This window comes from Protopterus annectens, chromosome 13.part0, assembly GCF_019279795.1.
Source record: "Protopterus annectens isolate FY-2018-M chromosome 13.part0, PAN1.0, whole genome shotgun sequence".
In the NCBI taxonomy this organism is placed as follows: Eukaryota; Metazoa; Chordata; order Ceratodontiformes; family Protopteridae; genus Protopterus; species Protopterus annectens.
Window position 1 is genome coordinate 1,289,047,049 of NC_056747.1, and position 16,512 is coordinate 1,289,063,560.

At 43.7% G+C, this 16,512-nt stretch overlaps 1 protein-coding gene across 4 annotated transcripts in view; it reads left to right on the forward strand.

Moving 5' to 3' along the window:
* NFE2L1 (NFE2 like bZIP transcription factor 1) overlaps positions 1-16,512 on the forward strand; it is a 395,564-nt gene that overhangs the window by 328,743 nt on the left and 50,309 nt on the right. For all 4 annotated transcript variants that reach the window (XM_044055309.1, XM_044055310.1, XM_044055311.1 and 1 more), the window contains one exon: positions 3,187-3,354. In XM_044055309.1, the coding sequence (XP_043911244.1) occupies positions 3,187-3,354 (168 nt within the window). The remainder of the gene's footprint in view (positions 1-3,186; positions 3,355-16,512) is intronic.

Genomic DNA, 16,512 nt, shown 5'->3' on the forward strand with positions numbered 1-16,512 from the left:
GTTCTCACCTTCTTTTGACTTTCCCCATTTGCTTGCCATTACAACTGTCTTATCTGTAGTGTTTCATCTCATGTGCCTTCAGTTTTATATTCCATTCCTCTATCCTTTGCTGAAGTTCTTGTTCAGAGTCTGCCTGTAATGCTACAGGCACAGATTACACAATAACATAATTACAAACATAGTGTAGCAGTTGGCACAGCAGGTTAAGGCTGTGAGCTGTAGTTCCAGTGGTACAGGGTTTGATTCTCTCAGCCCTCATTTGCTTACTCTGTGACCTTGAGCAAATCTCTTAACCAGACTATGCTTTGGGGCAACTAGGAATTTGAGCTAAGCTCCTTGGTCCCCTGAACTGAAACCCCAATAACTACTTACAAACATGTGAACCTTTGAAAACCCAGACATAATGTGTTACCTGCACAAATTGATAAGGCAAACCACTGCACAGCTCTCTGCTAAATGGTGGTATTGGTTTGGCAATGCACATAGATCATAGGGTGACTGTGGCAGTCATTCACATTCCTGGAAGATGGATACACGGTCAGACTCCCTTCATTACAACCCCAGTTCTATTCTGGATCTGAGAGTAAGGGAATCTTTCCTGGGCAAGATTTTCTTTGGAAATAGTGCACCATGGAAATTGAACTGTTCAACACAGTCCATACCGTTTCATGGCTAGTTTCGCAGGGCAAGGCAGAATTGTTAGTGGACATGTTCTGTCTTTTACAGCAGGAAAGATTCATGTACAGCCATGTCATGGCAGAAGAGATTCCTATACACCTTTTTACAATTTTCTGTCTCATTGCAAAATTATGAGAAGAAAGATCGGGGTTCCTCTGGTAATTCTGTGGACCTTAATCGCAGTTCTCAGAATCATCAGACAAATGGGGCTTGGCGTACCTCAGATGTTCCATTGAGGTGCAACATCATATAGTTAGTGAGGGTGTGAATGGTGCACCTCCCCTCCTCCAGTGTTTGGGGGAGGGATATTAACAGTGCACCAGTGAGTATTGCTGTTCAGTGTTTTATTGACCGAATCAGTTTTTTTTTTTTTTTTTTTTTTTTTTACTGTTTTAGGGTTCACAGTGTCAGGTCTTGTGTTGTAATAGGAGCCAAAAGCAAGACTTGTTGCAGCCCTTTGGTGGCTGAGAAGGGTGGCACTTTCATTTCTCAGGTCCTTGGCAGTAGAAACAAAGTGTTCGTCTGTCAGTGCGATACTTGTCTCCACATCAGGGCTTAGTTGCTCATTTAGGCCCTCTACCCCCACTGGCTTTCCCTATGGGAGCATCCGAGAAGCCAGAAGCAAACTATCACTTCATCGGGTTAGTTTACAGTTAATCTTGACCTATCTCAAGGAGTATCACTTCATCGGGTTAGTTTACAGTTAATCTTGACCTATCTCAAGTACCTGTTTAGCTTGAGTCTTGGTTATTCCTTGGGCAGCCCTCATGTTTCTATTATCCATACATGTCATTACCTAGGACCTGTTGGGGCAACAGGTATGTATCCCAGAGACTACCCAGTGTGTGGAACAGGCTCCCCATCCATGTGAAGTAGAGATCCCGCCTAACCCAATTCAAGTGTAACTTGGACAATTGGATGGGAAACTGGAAATTCATCCCTGGTTTGGCAACTATGTGTCTAATGGACACAGGCAGCCTGCAAATGGTTCACCTCCCAGGCTGTTGCTTGTAAATGTTTCATCTTCCAAGACCCTGCTTAAACTTATCAGGGGTGCCAGAACTTGTCAGAGATTTGGGATGCATGGCTAGGCTTAAAAAGGCCGTTGTGGTCGTTAACCTATTAAACACCCATGAACTGTTCTCCATCATCAGCACCATGGTGCTTCTGGACTGTAAGCCCTTTCACTTTCTGCTGACTTCAGGCTTGCAGGGAGTTTTAATTTTCGCTGCTTGGAATTATTCCCAGCAAGTATCCACAGCAGAAAGTGTCCAAAGTTGGATATGATAGATATGTAAGCCCCTCTTAATTGATCTCATGGAAGACTGCCTGCTGTGAATGACATTTCTTTTCATCATCAGTTAAAGGTTTGCCCTGTATCTTGTACATGTATATTGTTTAGTTTTCAGATCATGCTTCCTCGTTGCATGAGGTCACATTTGAGAAGCACATGAGGATGTGTGCCCACTTTTAGCCCAACATTTCGTATTGTGCTCCACTGAGTGTTGGAACCACAGAGGTGACAGAATTGTGCCACGTTGGGGATCTTCGGTAAAGGATATACCAATAGTCACCCACCACAGTCGACCTTCTAGCTGATAAGTGGATATGATGATTACACTTTTATTCCATGGCAAATGGAGTGCTGGGACCACCAGATTTTGCCACTTAAAAAGAGACAAGGATGTTGAAAACTGAAGGGTCACTATTTGCTGTAGGGAATGTTTGAGTGAAGGCAGTTCTGTACATTCTTTGTAAATAATCCTCTGATGCGTATTGCAACTTTGGTTAACTGCGTTTCATGTGGAAGAGGAAAGAGTGTAAAGGGACAGTAGTCACTCACTGAAGGGAGGAGAAGTGGGGCTTTTATTAAATATGACCTGTTGTGGTGGAGCAGAAGTGGTAGTGACCCGTGGACTACATTGTTTGATTAGTATATCACTATGTTCTAGGCTACATGTATTTTGGGAATTCATTGTCCACTTGTGTGCAGTTCAGTGTTCTTTACTTTGTTAGGTGGAACTTAAATTGCATGTATGAGCAGGGTCTTTGTATTTTGTTAAGACACATTTTTTTTTTTTTTTTTTTAAATTAGGATCTTCTTAAGGTAGGGCAGTGCATTTGTATGCCAGTGGGAAGCTCACACCAAACTTGCTAATTATTTGTGGTCTGTGTCTGCTTTGGCTGCTTGCCAGTAGCATGCAATAAGTCATTTCATGCAGTCTTGTATGTAGCTCATTCAGAAGGTTTTTGTTGCAGTCAGTGCGGGTGTTGTACCATGGCTTTAATAGTGCATTTGATCTCTGCTTGGTTTTCTGTTGTGTATGGATCACAGAATTAATTACTTGTGCCCCAAAGTATAAGTAATATAAAATGCCGGTCTTGAAATAAAAGTATAACTGCATGTAGACTGTTAAATAAAAGGTGCTAAGGCCTACAGAAATGCAAGTTTTACGAGCATGAATTTGTGTTTAAGTAATAACGACTAATCTTTTTTTTTTTAATCAGTTTCCAGCTGCAGTTCCCTCTGAAATAAGTGAAGGCGTGCACAGCAGTAGACAAGAAGTACCATCTTCCTCACCAACCCACCTGCTTCCTCCATTACTTCCAGACACAGAATCACCTCTGGACCTGGAACAGCAGTGGCAGGATATCATGTCGATCATGGAACTGCAGGTGAGCAGTTACTGGATCGTAGTCAAGGCTAGTGACACACAGCAGTTAAGCCAACGTAGGTGTGCCTTCAGCTGAGTGTTGGATTTGTAGTACACTGAGTAACTGGAGGAAAGCCAGAACAAGTAGAATCTTATTTATTCATTTGTGTGTTGGTTTTGGCAAAGGAGATGTCTAGCGGAGCATTGCCTGTTTTCATTTGGGGTTCCGTGTTAAGAGTTTTGCACTATAGTGGTATATAGCAAGTCCGATAACGTACATAAAAAGGTTTCTTGTGAAAGACAAGTGTTAAACAAAAAGGAAGTAAAAACTTACTTATGAGAATATAACCGGGATTGCGAGCGCAGCCACACACACACACACACACACACACACACACACACACACACACATGCAGACACACTGGTCGCATGCACATATAGTTAGGGATATGTGCACAGTTTTCAGTGTCAGAAAATGAAGATACAGTGAGTCAAGATGGGTAGGAAACAAGCCGATGTGTAATTATAGTATAGTGAGTTGTTGTGTCTTTTGGCTTATCCCGGTTAGGGGTCGCCACAGCGGAACTCCGGTCCGATAATGTTTGGTAGTGGATTTTTACGTGCGGAGTTACCAGCCCTGACGCACAACCTTCAATGAAGGTACACCCATTCACACATGCCTCCACACAGAAGACGCTCTAACTGAGAATCGAAGGCGACAACGTCTTGCTGTGAGGCGACAATGCTACTGCAGCACCACTACTGCGGGTAATTAATGTATAGTGAGTAAGCTTTGTATTTTAGAAGTGGCTCCAGATGTATTTAATGGTGTATTTCAGTTGTGTCTGTTGAGCATCCCTCTCTTTGTGAGACTTTTTGCTAAGTTTTCTGCTTCCTGTAGTTGTGGAGGACATTATTTGTGAATGTATTGTCCTTTACTGATGTTCATCGTGCATACAGCTGCAGTCATAACAGATGGGTTCTCCTGCCGTCAGGCAGGTCCTCGGTCGGCCGAATTCCAAAGTCTAGGTCCGGCGTCGGTTGTCGTCACTTCTTCCCTGACGTCAGTGCGACAGGGGTATAAAAGAACCAGCCGACGCCATGTTCTTCAGTCTTTCTTGCCGCGCGGTGCCCGAAGCAGAAGCAGTTCACAAGTGCCGGTCGGCCAGCTCCTGAGATTACGAAACATTTGGAAAACCGAAGTCTTCTTAAAAGCTAAGTACCCCGTTGGGGAAACTTTTCTTGCCTCAGACCGATGTCAGACAAAGTTAATTGTATTTCTTATGGGAAGCAAATACCATATAAGGATTTCCATTCCCTCTGTATTCTTTGTTTAAGCCCAGACCACGACGTCTCGGCCTGTCACTGTTGTGCTACATTCAACAAACGCACTATTAAGCATCGGGCGGAGTTCGCCCAGCATTTTGTTGGGAAAACTTTTAACTATACCATGTCGTCGGATACCCCGACTCCAGTTTTGTCTAAAAAACACAATTCTGTGTAAGGGTTTGTTCTTATAGTGAGGTCTGTTTGTTGTTAGGCTGCAGGTGGCAGTGAAAAGGTGTCAGTATGAGGTAAGGGAGAAGGTCAACATGGCAGTGTTGGAATGTAAGCCCAAGAGAATTCGGACTAAAATGACAAGTGATCCATTCCATCCACCTCTTGTCTGCGCTCACGCTGACGAGGCCCAAGCATGTTCTGCCCATCTGTACAAAATAAGTGCTGAAAGGTTTTGGGTTTACTGAGAGTTACTGATGCTGACTGTACTCTTACCAGGCACTGTCTACCACCTTACCACTTGCCTAGTCGACACCAGCAATGCATTTGCTTAATTGCAGTTAGGTTCTGCAGTCCCCTTATCTTGAGTTACTGGAGTGTTTATAAGATTGTGGGTAGCAATGCATTTGCTTAATTGCAGTTAGGTTCTGCAGTCTCCTTATCTTGAGTTACTGGAGTGTTTATAAGATTGTGGGTAGCAATGCATTTGCTTAATGCAGTTGCGTCTGTGTTTGTTTTTTAACATATCCTTGTAGGTGTAAATATGGTTTGTTCATTTCTTATGGGACCCTATTCACCTGTGCTGTGCACACAAATGCATTGAGGATCAGTGCACTGGCTCAGTAAAAAAATACAAATAAATAAACACATTTGAATGGAATAATAAACTGAATCCCTGCAGTGTGTAGAATTCTTGCATTGCCAACTGCAGATAACAATCCTCTTTGTTTTCGCTACTCTTCTTTCTCTTAATATTCGTCACTGTTTGGAAAGTTGCTTTCGCTTGTCAGTTGGATTAGCAGTAGTGTGAGTTGGACTTGTATGTTTGAATTTGCATTCTTGCACAAATCTGTTTTCCTGACTTTTGTATTGTGGACAGTTGTCAGATATGACAATATCTGGTATCCCTTGTCTCAAAAATATACATCTGTCAAACTGGGTAGAACTCTGATGTCCTTTTAGAAGGATAAAAAGACGTGAATAGAATCCCTTTCTTTCCAAAGTAAGAACCACTCTGGCCTCTTTGGGTGCGTGGAATGGATCTATTCCAGGAGGTTTGCTGCAATATTCTGATCTTTTATTGGATCTCTTAATAGAAGAGTACCTAAGAGCTTTAGGACTTGGTCTGTTGAGTCAACATTTGGAAACAGTCTTATGTTGTTTGGTTTCTTTGTAGTTTTGAGCAAAATTCAATTTGGTTTATACCTTAATACTGGCGGAGCTGCCAAGAAGCTGTGCCATGTTCCACATTTCTGCATGTCACTGAGGAAGAAACTGTACAGATAACTTAAATCTGTAACCTTTCTGGAAAAGGAGAAAAACAACATAACTGTAGTTAGAAGTTCCTTTAAGTATAGAAAGAACTTGCCAATTATTTACAGTTCCTTCTTCACAAAGAGTCAAGGGCCTACTGAGACTATAGTTAGTTGTGCTAATAAGCTAAAAAAATCAATCTGTCAGTTCGGTGGGTTGCATGACTCACTAACAAAGAGAAACTGGTATAAAAAAATGTTAGGGCAGGCTATTGATGCAGACTTGACACTTTTGGAACATCTGGGTGTGTGCAGAGCAATTGTGATTACAAGTTAACCACAAGCTAGAGCTAACAATCACAAGACTGCACCCAATGAAGGAAATGAATTCACAGAAAATGTACTTTAAGCGCTCTTGTCAGTGTATATTAGTTGACATCTTCAGAATAAGTAGAAATACAGACCATTTAAAAAGCCCTCTGATGTAATCATATGATCTAAAAACACCAGTAGAAGCTCACCACTTTATGAATATTCATTAAAAAATAAGCCAATGACAGCTGGCAATTCTCGCAGCATCTGTTATCTAAAATGTATTAAAACAAACACCTGAAAAACAAGTATGCAGTCACACAAATGCATCACCTCAGAATCTAGAAAAAATGTTACTTACAAATGTTTGACGGATTTGGTAGAATATAAAGAATTAGTATGGCAAATTAACTTAAATGCTCATCTTCCACCCGGCTTAAGTGATTATCTGTCTGTTAGTGTGTTAAGTCTTCATACTTCTGATTATAAAAAATAGCAGTACTTTTAGGTAATTTTGGTAAATATTTATAAGTAACATTTTTGTTGATTCTGAAATGATGCATTTGTCTGATTGCATACTTATTTTTCAGGTATTTGTTTTAATAGATTTTAGATAACAGATGTTGCGAGAATTGCTAGATGTCCTTGGTTTATTTTGTAATGAGTATTCATAAAGTGAGTTTCTATTGGTGTTTTTACATCATATGATTATATTACAGGGCTTTTTAAATGGTCTGTATTTGTAACACACTTATTCTGAAGAAGTCAATTGATATACACTGACAAAAGCACTTAAAATATATTTTCCGTTATTTCATTTACTTTATTGGGTGCAGGTTTGTGATTGTGAGTTTACAAGTTCTCATTTAAAAGAATTAACTGAGAAAGTAGGTGTGCAGAAGATAAATCTGACTGACAAAAGTGAGAAAATGAGAATACTTTGTAACAGCAATAGAGACAGGAAATAAAGCCATGAAACACACAGAAAGTATGCAGAAATTCAGATAAAAACCTCTTGAGAGGAAGAAGTGTACTAATGTTTAGTCAGTTTTGTAGAAGGTGCAGTAGAAATAATTATTTTGCAAAGATGTGTGAAAGGAAAAACTGTGTTTGAAAGAATTTGCTTATTGTCGAACAGAAACTTGGAATGTATTATTTGTTACTTTTAAGGTGAAATTAGATCATAACACTGAAGGTTGAGAATCAGGATCACAGTGGTTTTACAATTTTGAAAAAAAAAAATACTGGCAAATATCGAATGTGGACTGTGAGCATTGAAAGAACACAGGTGATGTGAAGTAGTATACTTCATGTCATCTTCAACCTGTGGGAATACGGATCTGTATCGGATCCGAGCCGTCAAAGATAACTAGCATCAGCTCCAAGCTCCAGACTCCTCCCCTTACCCATAATGTACCTCCCTTGCCTTCCATCCCCAGATCCCATTTGCCGCGATTTGTGAAACATTGTCTCTCTAGAGGTCCAGCTAACAGGGTGTTTTTTGACTGTACGTTTTAAAGAAATTGTTGGTAGATTAGCCGTTTCAGATTAGTGTAGGTCAGTCTTGTGTGGTGAGTGGGTTTGTGTTAAACTTTTAGGAAGAAAGTTTTTGTTTCTCTCTTTCGTCTTAGATATGGCTGAAAAACTTATTTTTAAACAAGGCACAGAGTGTGGCCATAAGCTCTCCCCTGCGGATGGCCGCACTCTTTGTGTATTGTGTTTAGGTGTGGCCCACCTCAATGTTGACTGTTCCATTTATGCGGGGTTCAACCCCCGAGCTTTGAAGGACAGAAAGGCCAAGTTGGCCCTCAAGGGGCTTCTTCCTGCCACTGATCCTCCCTCCTTGTCCTCGGCTTCAGTCACTGTGGCTGCCGTAACTGCCTTTCCTGCTTCTCTGCCTCTGGCCTCCCCTCCCTCCCAGGCTGGGACTCAAACTCCCGCTTCTAAGCCTGTAGTAGCGGAGCAGAGGAGGGGTAGAGAGCGGGAGAGAGAGTCGAGGGCTAAGAAGAAGAGGTCTCCAGACCTCTTGTCACCAAGCAAGTCTGCTCGGATCCATGACTCCCCTTGGCTCCGGTCTCCGAGGTTCTCCTCTGGGTTGAAGGAGGCACGCCCAGTCTCCCAGGCCTCAGCTCCCCGACCGGCCAGGTCGGAGTCTGTGGCCTCGTCTCGATTGACCCGTTCTCTCTCTCGGACATGGATTTGGATAAGATGATGAGGCGCTTTATCCGTACACAGATCCAGATGGGGGTCTTACCAGCCCCCCCTCCCTCAGGTGGGGGCAGCTCACTTCCCTTTTTATAGCCCATTACTCCTTCCCCGATTCGACCTTCGGCTTCGGAGTTCTCGGATCCAAGGTTGGCCTTGGTTGGGGCGTCGGCGCCAATGATCCTAGCGTCCTCAACACCAGCAGCTGCCTGGGACATCATGGATCTGACCAGTACGGATTCGAGTCACTCTCTGAGATGGAGCCTGGTGGTCAGATCCAAGGGAGGTGGAACCTTTACCATCTGCTCCGATGTCGGTCCAGGTTCCCTCTCTCAGAGCTCCAACCACTTCGGGTCCGGCTCCGATTCTCGCATCGGACCTGGGGAGACTGGCCTCCTTATTGGCTTCATAGGAGGTCCGTTCACCTTTGGCATTTGATGTAGTAGAACGGGTCCTCTCAGTCGGATCGTGGCCCCCGACCGCCCCCTCGGGCTCCACCCAGACCCCCTCTGCTCCGTCTACGGTCCCCATCATCTTACCAATGGGACAGCCCATGCCTGAAGGGTCCCAGGTGGTTCTCCCAGAGGAACAGATGGCTTGCGAGCACTCCCCAGAGAGCCCCATGGGAGATGTGCCTCACAAGCATACGTGTAAGAAGAGGCACTTGGACTCCCCTGAATCCCTAACCGAGGACACAGACTTAGATGAGGGGGAGGGCTCCCCAAGGTCACATCCTGACGATGTCTCCTTTGGAGACATCATGGAGATCCTGCACCAGCGGGGAGGTTGGTATGCCCCCAGCCTTCCTCTGAGTCTTTGTTTCTGGAGGCCTTTGGCACGGGCCCGTCTACATTGTGGGTGCCCCCCCCACGGATCTTTTAGTGGATTTGATCACCTCACTGGTGTGGAAGGAACCTGATACTGTGGAGCCAATCCCCAAGTGCCCCAATAAGGTTTTGAGTCCCCCTATAGACGGGCCGTCCTGGAACAAGGGCTCCCCAGTCGACGCCATGGTGGTAGCAGCAGCCACAAAGGGGGAATTATCTCAGGAAAGTTCCTCGGTCCACCCTCTTGACCGAGAGTCTCGGATGATGGACCGGCTAGGGAAGCGGGTGTATGCTTCAGCTACCTTTTCAATAAGGGTGCTGAACTACTTGGCCCATGTCACAAGATTCCAACGCGACCTGGTGAAGGAGCTGGAGGAGTCTCCTCTCAAGTCCATGTCGCAGGAGGACAAGGCTTTGTTCTCCACAAAATGGCCACTTTGAGAGCAGTATTGACTACGTCCATGCGACTCCTCTCCCATGCAATGGAAGGAGCGGCTAGGGCGGCTGGGTTCGGTGTGTCCATGAGGCGTAATGCCTGGCTCAGGTTGTGCCAATTTACCGAACCCTTTAAAGCGTCCTTTGCCAGTGCCCCTTATGACGGCTTGACTCTGTTTGGTAAGACCGTCAAGGAGACGCTGGTCCAGAGTGAGAAGGATGGGAAGACACTGTCTAATGTCGAAATCCGCTTCTCTAACCCTCAAAGGTCCTTTTCCCGGAACCAGAGAGGGCAAACGAAGATGTGGTTCCGAAAGTATCAGTATTCCCGGGACACTCAGGGCTCCTCATCCACAGAGGCAGAGGAGGACAGAATGGACGCCAGCCCAGAGGCCGAGGGGGTCCGTGAAACTTCGGGTCTTGAGAATCTTTCTCAGACAGACCCGGGCAGCAGCCCTGAGGGGTTGCCCGACTGCTCTACTCTTGATGCAGTCGGGGGACGATTGTCCTTGCACCCAGCGACATGGGAATCCATAACAATGGACTGCTGGGTGCTGCAAATCATATCTAGAGGATATTCTATCCCCTTCGTGGGTTTTCCAACACCTCCCAAACTCCTCCCAGATGTTCCACCCACACAAAGAGAGGCAGCAGCACAGGAAATTTCCAAGCTGCTAGGAAAACGAGCCATCAAAACCATCCCCCCAGATCAGTCCGGATCGGGCTTCTATTCCAGGTTCTTTTTGGTGCCAAAGAAAACGGGGGACTTGAGGCCTATTTTGGACCTCTCTACCCTGAAACTGTCAGTGGCCAAAGAAGAGTTCCGGATGGTCACACTACAGTCCATCATGCCATACCTGCAAGAGAGCTACTGGATGTGCTCGTTAGATCTCCAGGATGCTTACTATCACATAAAAATCCACAGAAGCTCCAGGAGGTTCCTCCGTTTCTGGCTAGGAGTCAATCATTACCAATTTCAAGCCCTACCCTTTGGTCTTACCACAGCCCCCAGTGTGTTTACCAAAGTGATGGCGGTGGTAGCAGCTCACCTGAGGCTTCAGGGGATTCAGGTCTATCCGTACCTGGACGATTGGCTCTTCACTGCTCCCACCAGGCATCTACTTTCCCAAACCAGGGCCTACTTTGACACTTGCCCTGAGTTTGGGTATCACAATCAACACATCCAAATCTTTCTAGAGCCTGTATAGGTAATAGACTACATTGGTGCCAGGATAGACACACTCCAGGGCAAAGTGTTCCTGACCTCGGAGAGAGTTCAAAACCTCAAGATGCATGTCTCCCTAATTTACCATTCTCATCTCCCGACAGCGGAATCTGTATTAAGGGCCCTAGGCTCGATGGCAGCGACCATAACTCGCCCTAGGCTCGATGGCAGCGACCATAACTCTCCTTCCATGTGCCTGACTACACATGCGGATTCTTCAGTAGACTTTGGCGGTTCAGTGATCCCTGTTGGATTTACCACTAACTTATCCTATTCACCTAAGTCAAGTACGTCGGTCTTCCCTCATATGGTGGATGAGCTCTCGGGACATGTTGGAGGGACGGCCTTCCATTCCAGCCCCGGCCTAAGCCACAGTGACCGCGGATGCCTGCCAACTCGGGTGGGGGGGCATTGTTCAGGCAGGACAGTCCAAGGCCTGTGGTCCCCCATAGAGACCGATTTGCATGTCAATGTCCTAGAGATGAGGGCGGTCTTTCTAGCGTTGCAGGCCCTTCATTCCTTTCTTCCTCTCGGGACGATTGCTATTGAATCCGACATGTCTGTAGTGTGGTATATCAACTAACAGGGAGGTACCAGATCTTATCCCCTTTGTCACGACGCCATGAGAGTGTGGGAATGGCCGATCTCCACCGGTCGCTTTCTTATTGCAACACACATTCTGGGACGGTCCAACGTTCTAGAGGGCAGGCTAAGTCGGACCATTCTGATTTATTTTATTTATTTTATTTTATTTTACATTTGTTGACCGGGCTAGTCTAGCTGGATATATGTCCATTTTCAGTAGAGGCCCAGGGAGATAAGCTCCACTTATAAAACTTTAATGATGCTAAGTAAAAAACTATTAAGAACTACATTCAAATATGATAAAATAATAATCAAGTGGTATAAAAAGTAATGGAGTGAAGAAAGTATTGTAGAACATGACAACAAGAAGTATGCAATAAACATGTACATAGAGAGGGATAACGGAAAATAGATGAAAGGAAAGTGAACTTAGTCAGGGGTGAAGTAAGTCAGATGAACAAGAAGTAATGTTAGTCAGGATTGGTACAGGGGCACAGCCATTGTGTTTTGAGGTAAAGCTCGAGTTTCTTTTTAAAGAGAGATTTTGAGGGAATAGATGAGAGTTCAGAGGGAAGCAGGTTCCAATATTTTCCAACAGTGTTTGAGAAAAGAGAGTCTCCGGCCTTGTTGTTTGACTTGTCAGTGTCTATAAGAAGTTTGTGTCAGATCGCAGGGACTTTAGGTTGTGGTATGGGTGAATCAGTCTTGATAGTATAGGGGTTTTGTCAGGTTGATAAAGAATTTGATGGGCTATGCTAAGCTGGTTAGTTTTTAGTTGCTGTTGATATTCCAGCCAGCCTAGTTGTTTTAGATTAATACAGTGGTGGGTTCTGTAATGGTTTCCTGTGGCAAATCTGGCTATGTTGTGGTAGGAGTTTTCTAGTTTTGACAGATTTCTTTTTGATAATTTGGTAAAAATGGGGGAGGCATAGAGCAGGGGTGAGATAAGGTGGGAGTGGGCTATAGTTGTTCTAGATTCTGGAGTGAGGAAAGGTTTGATTCTGTAAAGAGAGCCTATTTTTTTGTTAATGCTTTTTAGTGCGTTGTTAATATGGGCATCGAAGTTAAGGTTATTGTCTATGGTAATGCCTAGTAGTTTGGTAGTTGACTCTTGTGATATAGGTGTGCCATTTGTTGATGTTATAGTAAAATCAATAAGGGGAGATTTGCTTGAAGGTGTAAAGAGGAGCAGTTTAGTTTTTTTAGGGTTGAGTAGTAGACAGTGCTGGGAAAACCAGTCTTCTACAGAGTTAAATATGTGTTGTGTGAGGGAGTGAAGGTGTGATACAGATGTGGCGGAACAGATAAGCGTTGAATCTTCTGCGTACTGTGTGCATGTGGCTTGGGGAGCCACAAGGTGTAGGTCATTAATAAATAAAGAAAATAGGAGAGGACCTAGTATAGACCCTTGTGGGACTCCAATGTTGACAGGTAGCTGGGAGGATAGAGTGGAGTTCCAGAGTACTGCTTGATGTCTGTTTTGTAAATAGGACTTAAACCAGTTAAGAGATTGGGTATCAATTGAAGTGGATTGGAGAATGTGAATGAGTATTTGGTGGTTGACCACGTCAAAGGCTTTGGATAGATCTAAGAAAAGTGCTGAGGAGAGGGTGTTATTGTTGCGATTTTTGTTGGTTGTGTCTGTAAAGGAGAGGAGGGCAGTGGTGGTACTGTGGGATGGTCTGAAACCGTGCTGGGTGTTGGAGAGTAGGTTATTATGGAGAAGGTGTTGAAGCAGTTGTTTGTGTATACACCTTTCCATGATCTTAGATAAGAGCGAAAGAAGGGCTATGGGGTGGTAATTAGATATTTCAGTAGAATTTCCACCCTTATGGAGTGGGATAATGTGGAAGATTTTCCAGAGTTTGGGTACATATCCTTCAGTGATGGTTCTGTTGATCAGAATTGAGATTGGTAAGGCTATTGCTTTAGCTGCTAATTGCAAGTATTCTGTGGGTAATAGGTCAGCAGAGGGAGTGCATGGTTTGAGTTTTTTTAGAAGGGAGAGAATATAAGTTGTTGGGACTGGTTGGAAGTGAAAAGTAGGGGGTGGGTTTAGGTTGCTCATTGACATGTGTGCATTTTTGATGGGAAGTTGACTTGCTAAGGTTTGAATAGTTTCTATGAAGAAGGAATTAAAGGAATTTGCTGTTTGGTTGGGGTTATTTATGTCAGAGCCTTGTGGGTTGGGTGTGACAGGTTTACTTGGCTGTAGTAATTGGTTTATGTTTGCCCAGAATTTTTGGGGGTTGTTTTGGGGAGAATGTTGTGGTTTCAGGTAGTAACTTTTTTTATCGGTCATTATTAATTTTTTGGTCTCATTTCTTTGTTGCTTTAAGTTTTGTTAGTCTGTGGTGTTTTTAGTTAAGCGAGATTTGTTCCAGGCTTTATTCCTGAGAGTGATTTTTTGTTTGGTTTCTATTGATAGCCAGGGGGCAGGTTTAGCTTTGATTCTGACGGAGCGTGTGAGGGCATGGTAGTTGAGGATAGTTAGAAACTTAGTATTAAAGACATCAACAGCTTCATCTAGTGGAAGATGTTTTAAGGGTGTCCAGTTGCATGCTTCTAGTTCATTTTGAAACATCTCCACGTTGAAGTTTTTTTTGGATCTGATTGTTCTGGTTATTATTTGGGTAGGAGGGTTGGTTTTAAGCCTGATAATGTAGGTTAGTAAGTGGTCACTTATATCATCAGGGAGTGTTCCTGTTTTATAGGTATGGGGTTGGTTGTTGGTGAGTATCCAGTCTATGGTACTTTATTTTTTGTTAACTTTATTTATTCTAGTGGGGAGGTGATGGTCTGAGAGAATCCATAAAGGTTAATATGGCTAGTAGGTTGTTTGTTGTTACAAGATTCCCAATCGATGTTTACATCACCTAAGATGATTATCTCTTGGGGTAAGTTTAGTGATAGCCAACATAGGATCTTTTCGATGGTGGAAATGTTATTACCTGGGGGAACATAGATGCAGATAATATAGATTGATTTGACTGGGTTTATTTCTAGTTTGGTAATAAGAAGTTCAGCATTTGAGTCCTGGGGAGGTTTTTGGTGGTATATGGTTATTTGAAGGTTGGATTTAAATAATATGGCAATACCTCCACCTTTTTTTGATTCTCTGTCAAGACGTAAGATGTTATAGCCAGGCGGAATGATTTCACTGTCTTTTGTTGAGGGTTTTAACCAGGTTTCTGTTAGACAAATAATATCAAAGGAGTACAACTGTAGGAGAGCATGTAGTTGAGTTGTTTTATTATTAATGCTACGTATGTTAAGGTTGGCTACTGAGAGTGAGTTTTTGGGTTGTCTAAGCAGTGGGTTAACAATGGGGTCTAGTTTATTGGTTTGATTTAAGGAGGAGTCAGTTGGGCCTGGGTTTGGGTGAATATCTCCATTCTTAAGTAGGAGGAGTAGGGTTAGGTAGGTAGTTTTTGTATATTTACTATGTGGGAGGGGTATCCTTATGGGATTAGGGTATACAAGTTTGATGTGGGTAATTCTATGATATTTGGGTAATAGATAGCTAGGTATTGAAGTTATGTTGATGTGATGGTTGGGGTAGATGGGAATTAAGGAGGAAGTTTGTGTGGTGTGTTAAGGTGTGAGAGTAGTGGTTGTTCATAGGAGGTAGTAAGGTGTGCTAATAATAGAGTGAGAGTAAGAGATAATATGATTATGGTATGTTTGAGTGCTAGGGTGGGATGTTTAAACATTGTAAAGGTAGATATTAATTATAGTTACTAGTACAAGTGTTGTGGGTGTGGTATTGTTAGACTAGTTAAGTGGTATATGTGAAAGGGTGTGGTATGGAAAGAGGTACTGGGAGAACAGAGAGCGGATTGGATATTTGTAGTTGGGTTGTAATTGGAGGAACAGGAGGGGAGGGTGTCTAGGTAGGTATATCTGCAGATGCACTGGGGGTGGGTGGGATTTGGGGGCAGGGTAGGGGAGCGGAGTGAGCCAGAGCGGGTAGAGACAAGACAGAGAAGTTAGCAGGGAAACAATCAGTAAATACAGGTAGCTATGGTAAGAAAAGGTAAGTTATGAGTGGAGAGGTTAGATGATACAGGAGAAAGAAGAAGAAAGGCTTCCTGAGGGGTAAGCACTAAAAAGTACCAGGTAAGTTGGAGTGAGAACAAATAAGATGTTTGGTAGTAAAGGTTTTCAAAGTTAGCTCAGTAGCTTAGGGAGAGAGATAGAAAGGAGAAAGGCGCCCCCTAGTGGGCAGGACAGGGAAAAGGATGAGTTCGAAAGGGAGCAGCTAAGTGTAGGAACTGGTGAAGAGAAGGATATCTATAGCGAGGAGGAGCAGGTATGAGGAAGAGGTGTATAGGCTGTTCGGAAGGCACAGGAACAGGGGTTAGGCTGCTGTCTGCACAGATTCCCAGTGGACTTGGTAACCCAGAAAGTGGTGGTGGATACAGTCTATTTTACAAGGTAATCTAGTCCATAACATACTCTTTTTGTTTCCCTTGATAGAGGGTTCAGCACGCTGGAAATAGTGGCCACAGGCGTGTGGAGTAGGGTCCTGACACCAGGTAGGCTGAGGCTGTATCAGGAGTAGGCACAATTCAACTTGGGTACTTTGGGGAAAGAAGGGAAGAAAGGTAGAAGAGAGAGAACAGGGTTAGGAGTTTATCATGTATTTTGAGAAACGAACAATAGCAGTATTAGTAAACAAATTAAAACTTCCAACTTAGACAAAGGCTAACAACAATACTTATAACATTGCAAATAGAGGTGAGAGGAGGTTGAGACAGCAGGTAACACAGTGGAATGATAAAAACAATGCAGTAGGAAAAACAGATGCTATGCAGGGGTGCATTAACTGTGCTTGTATG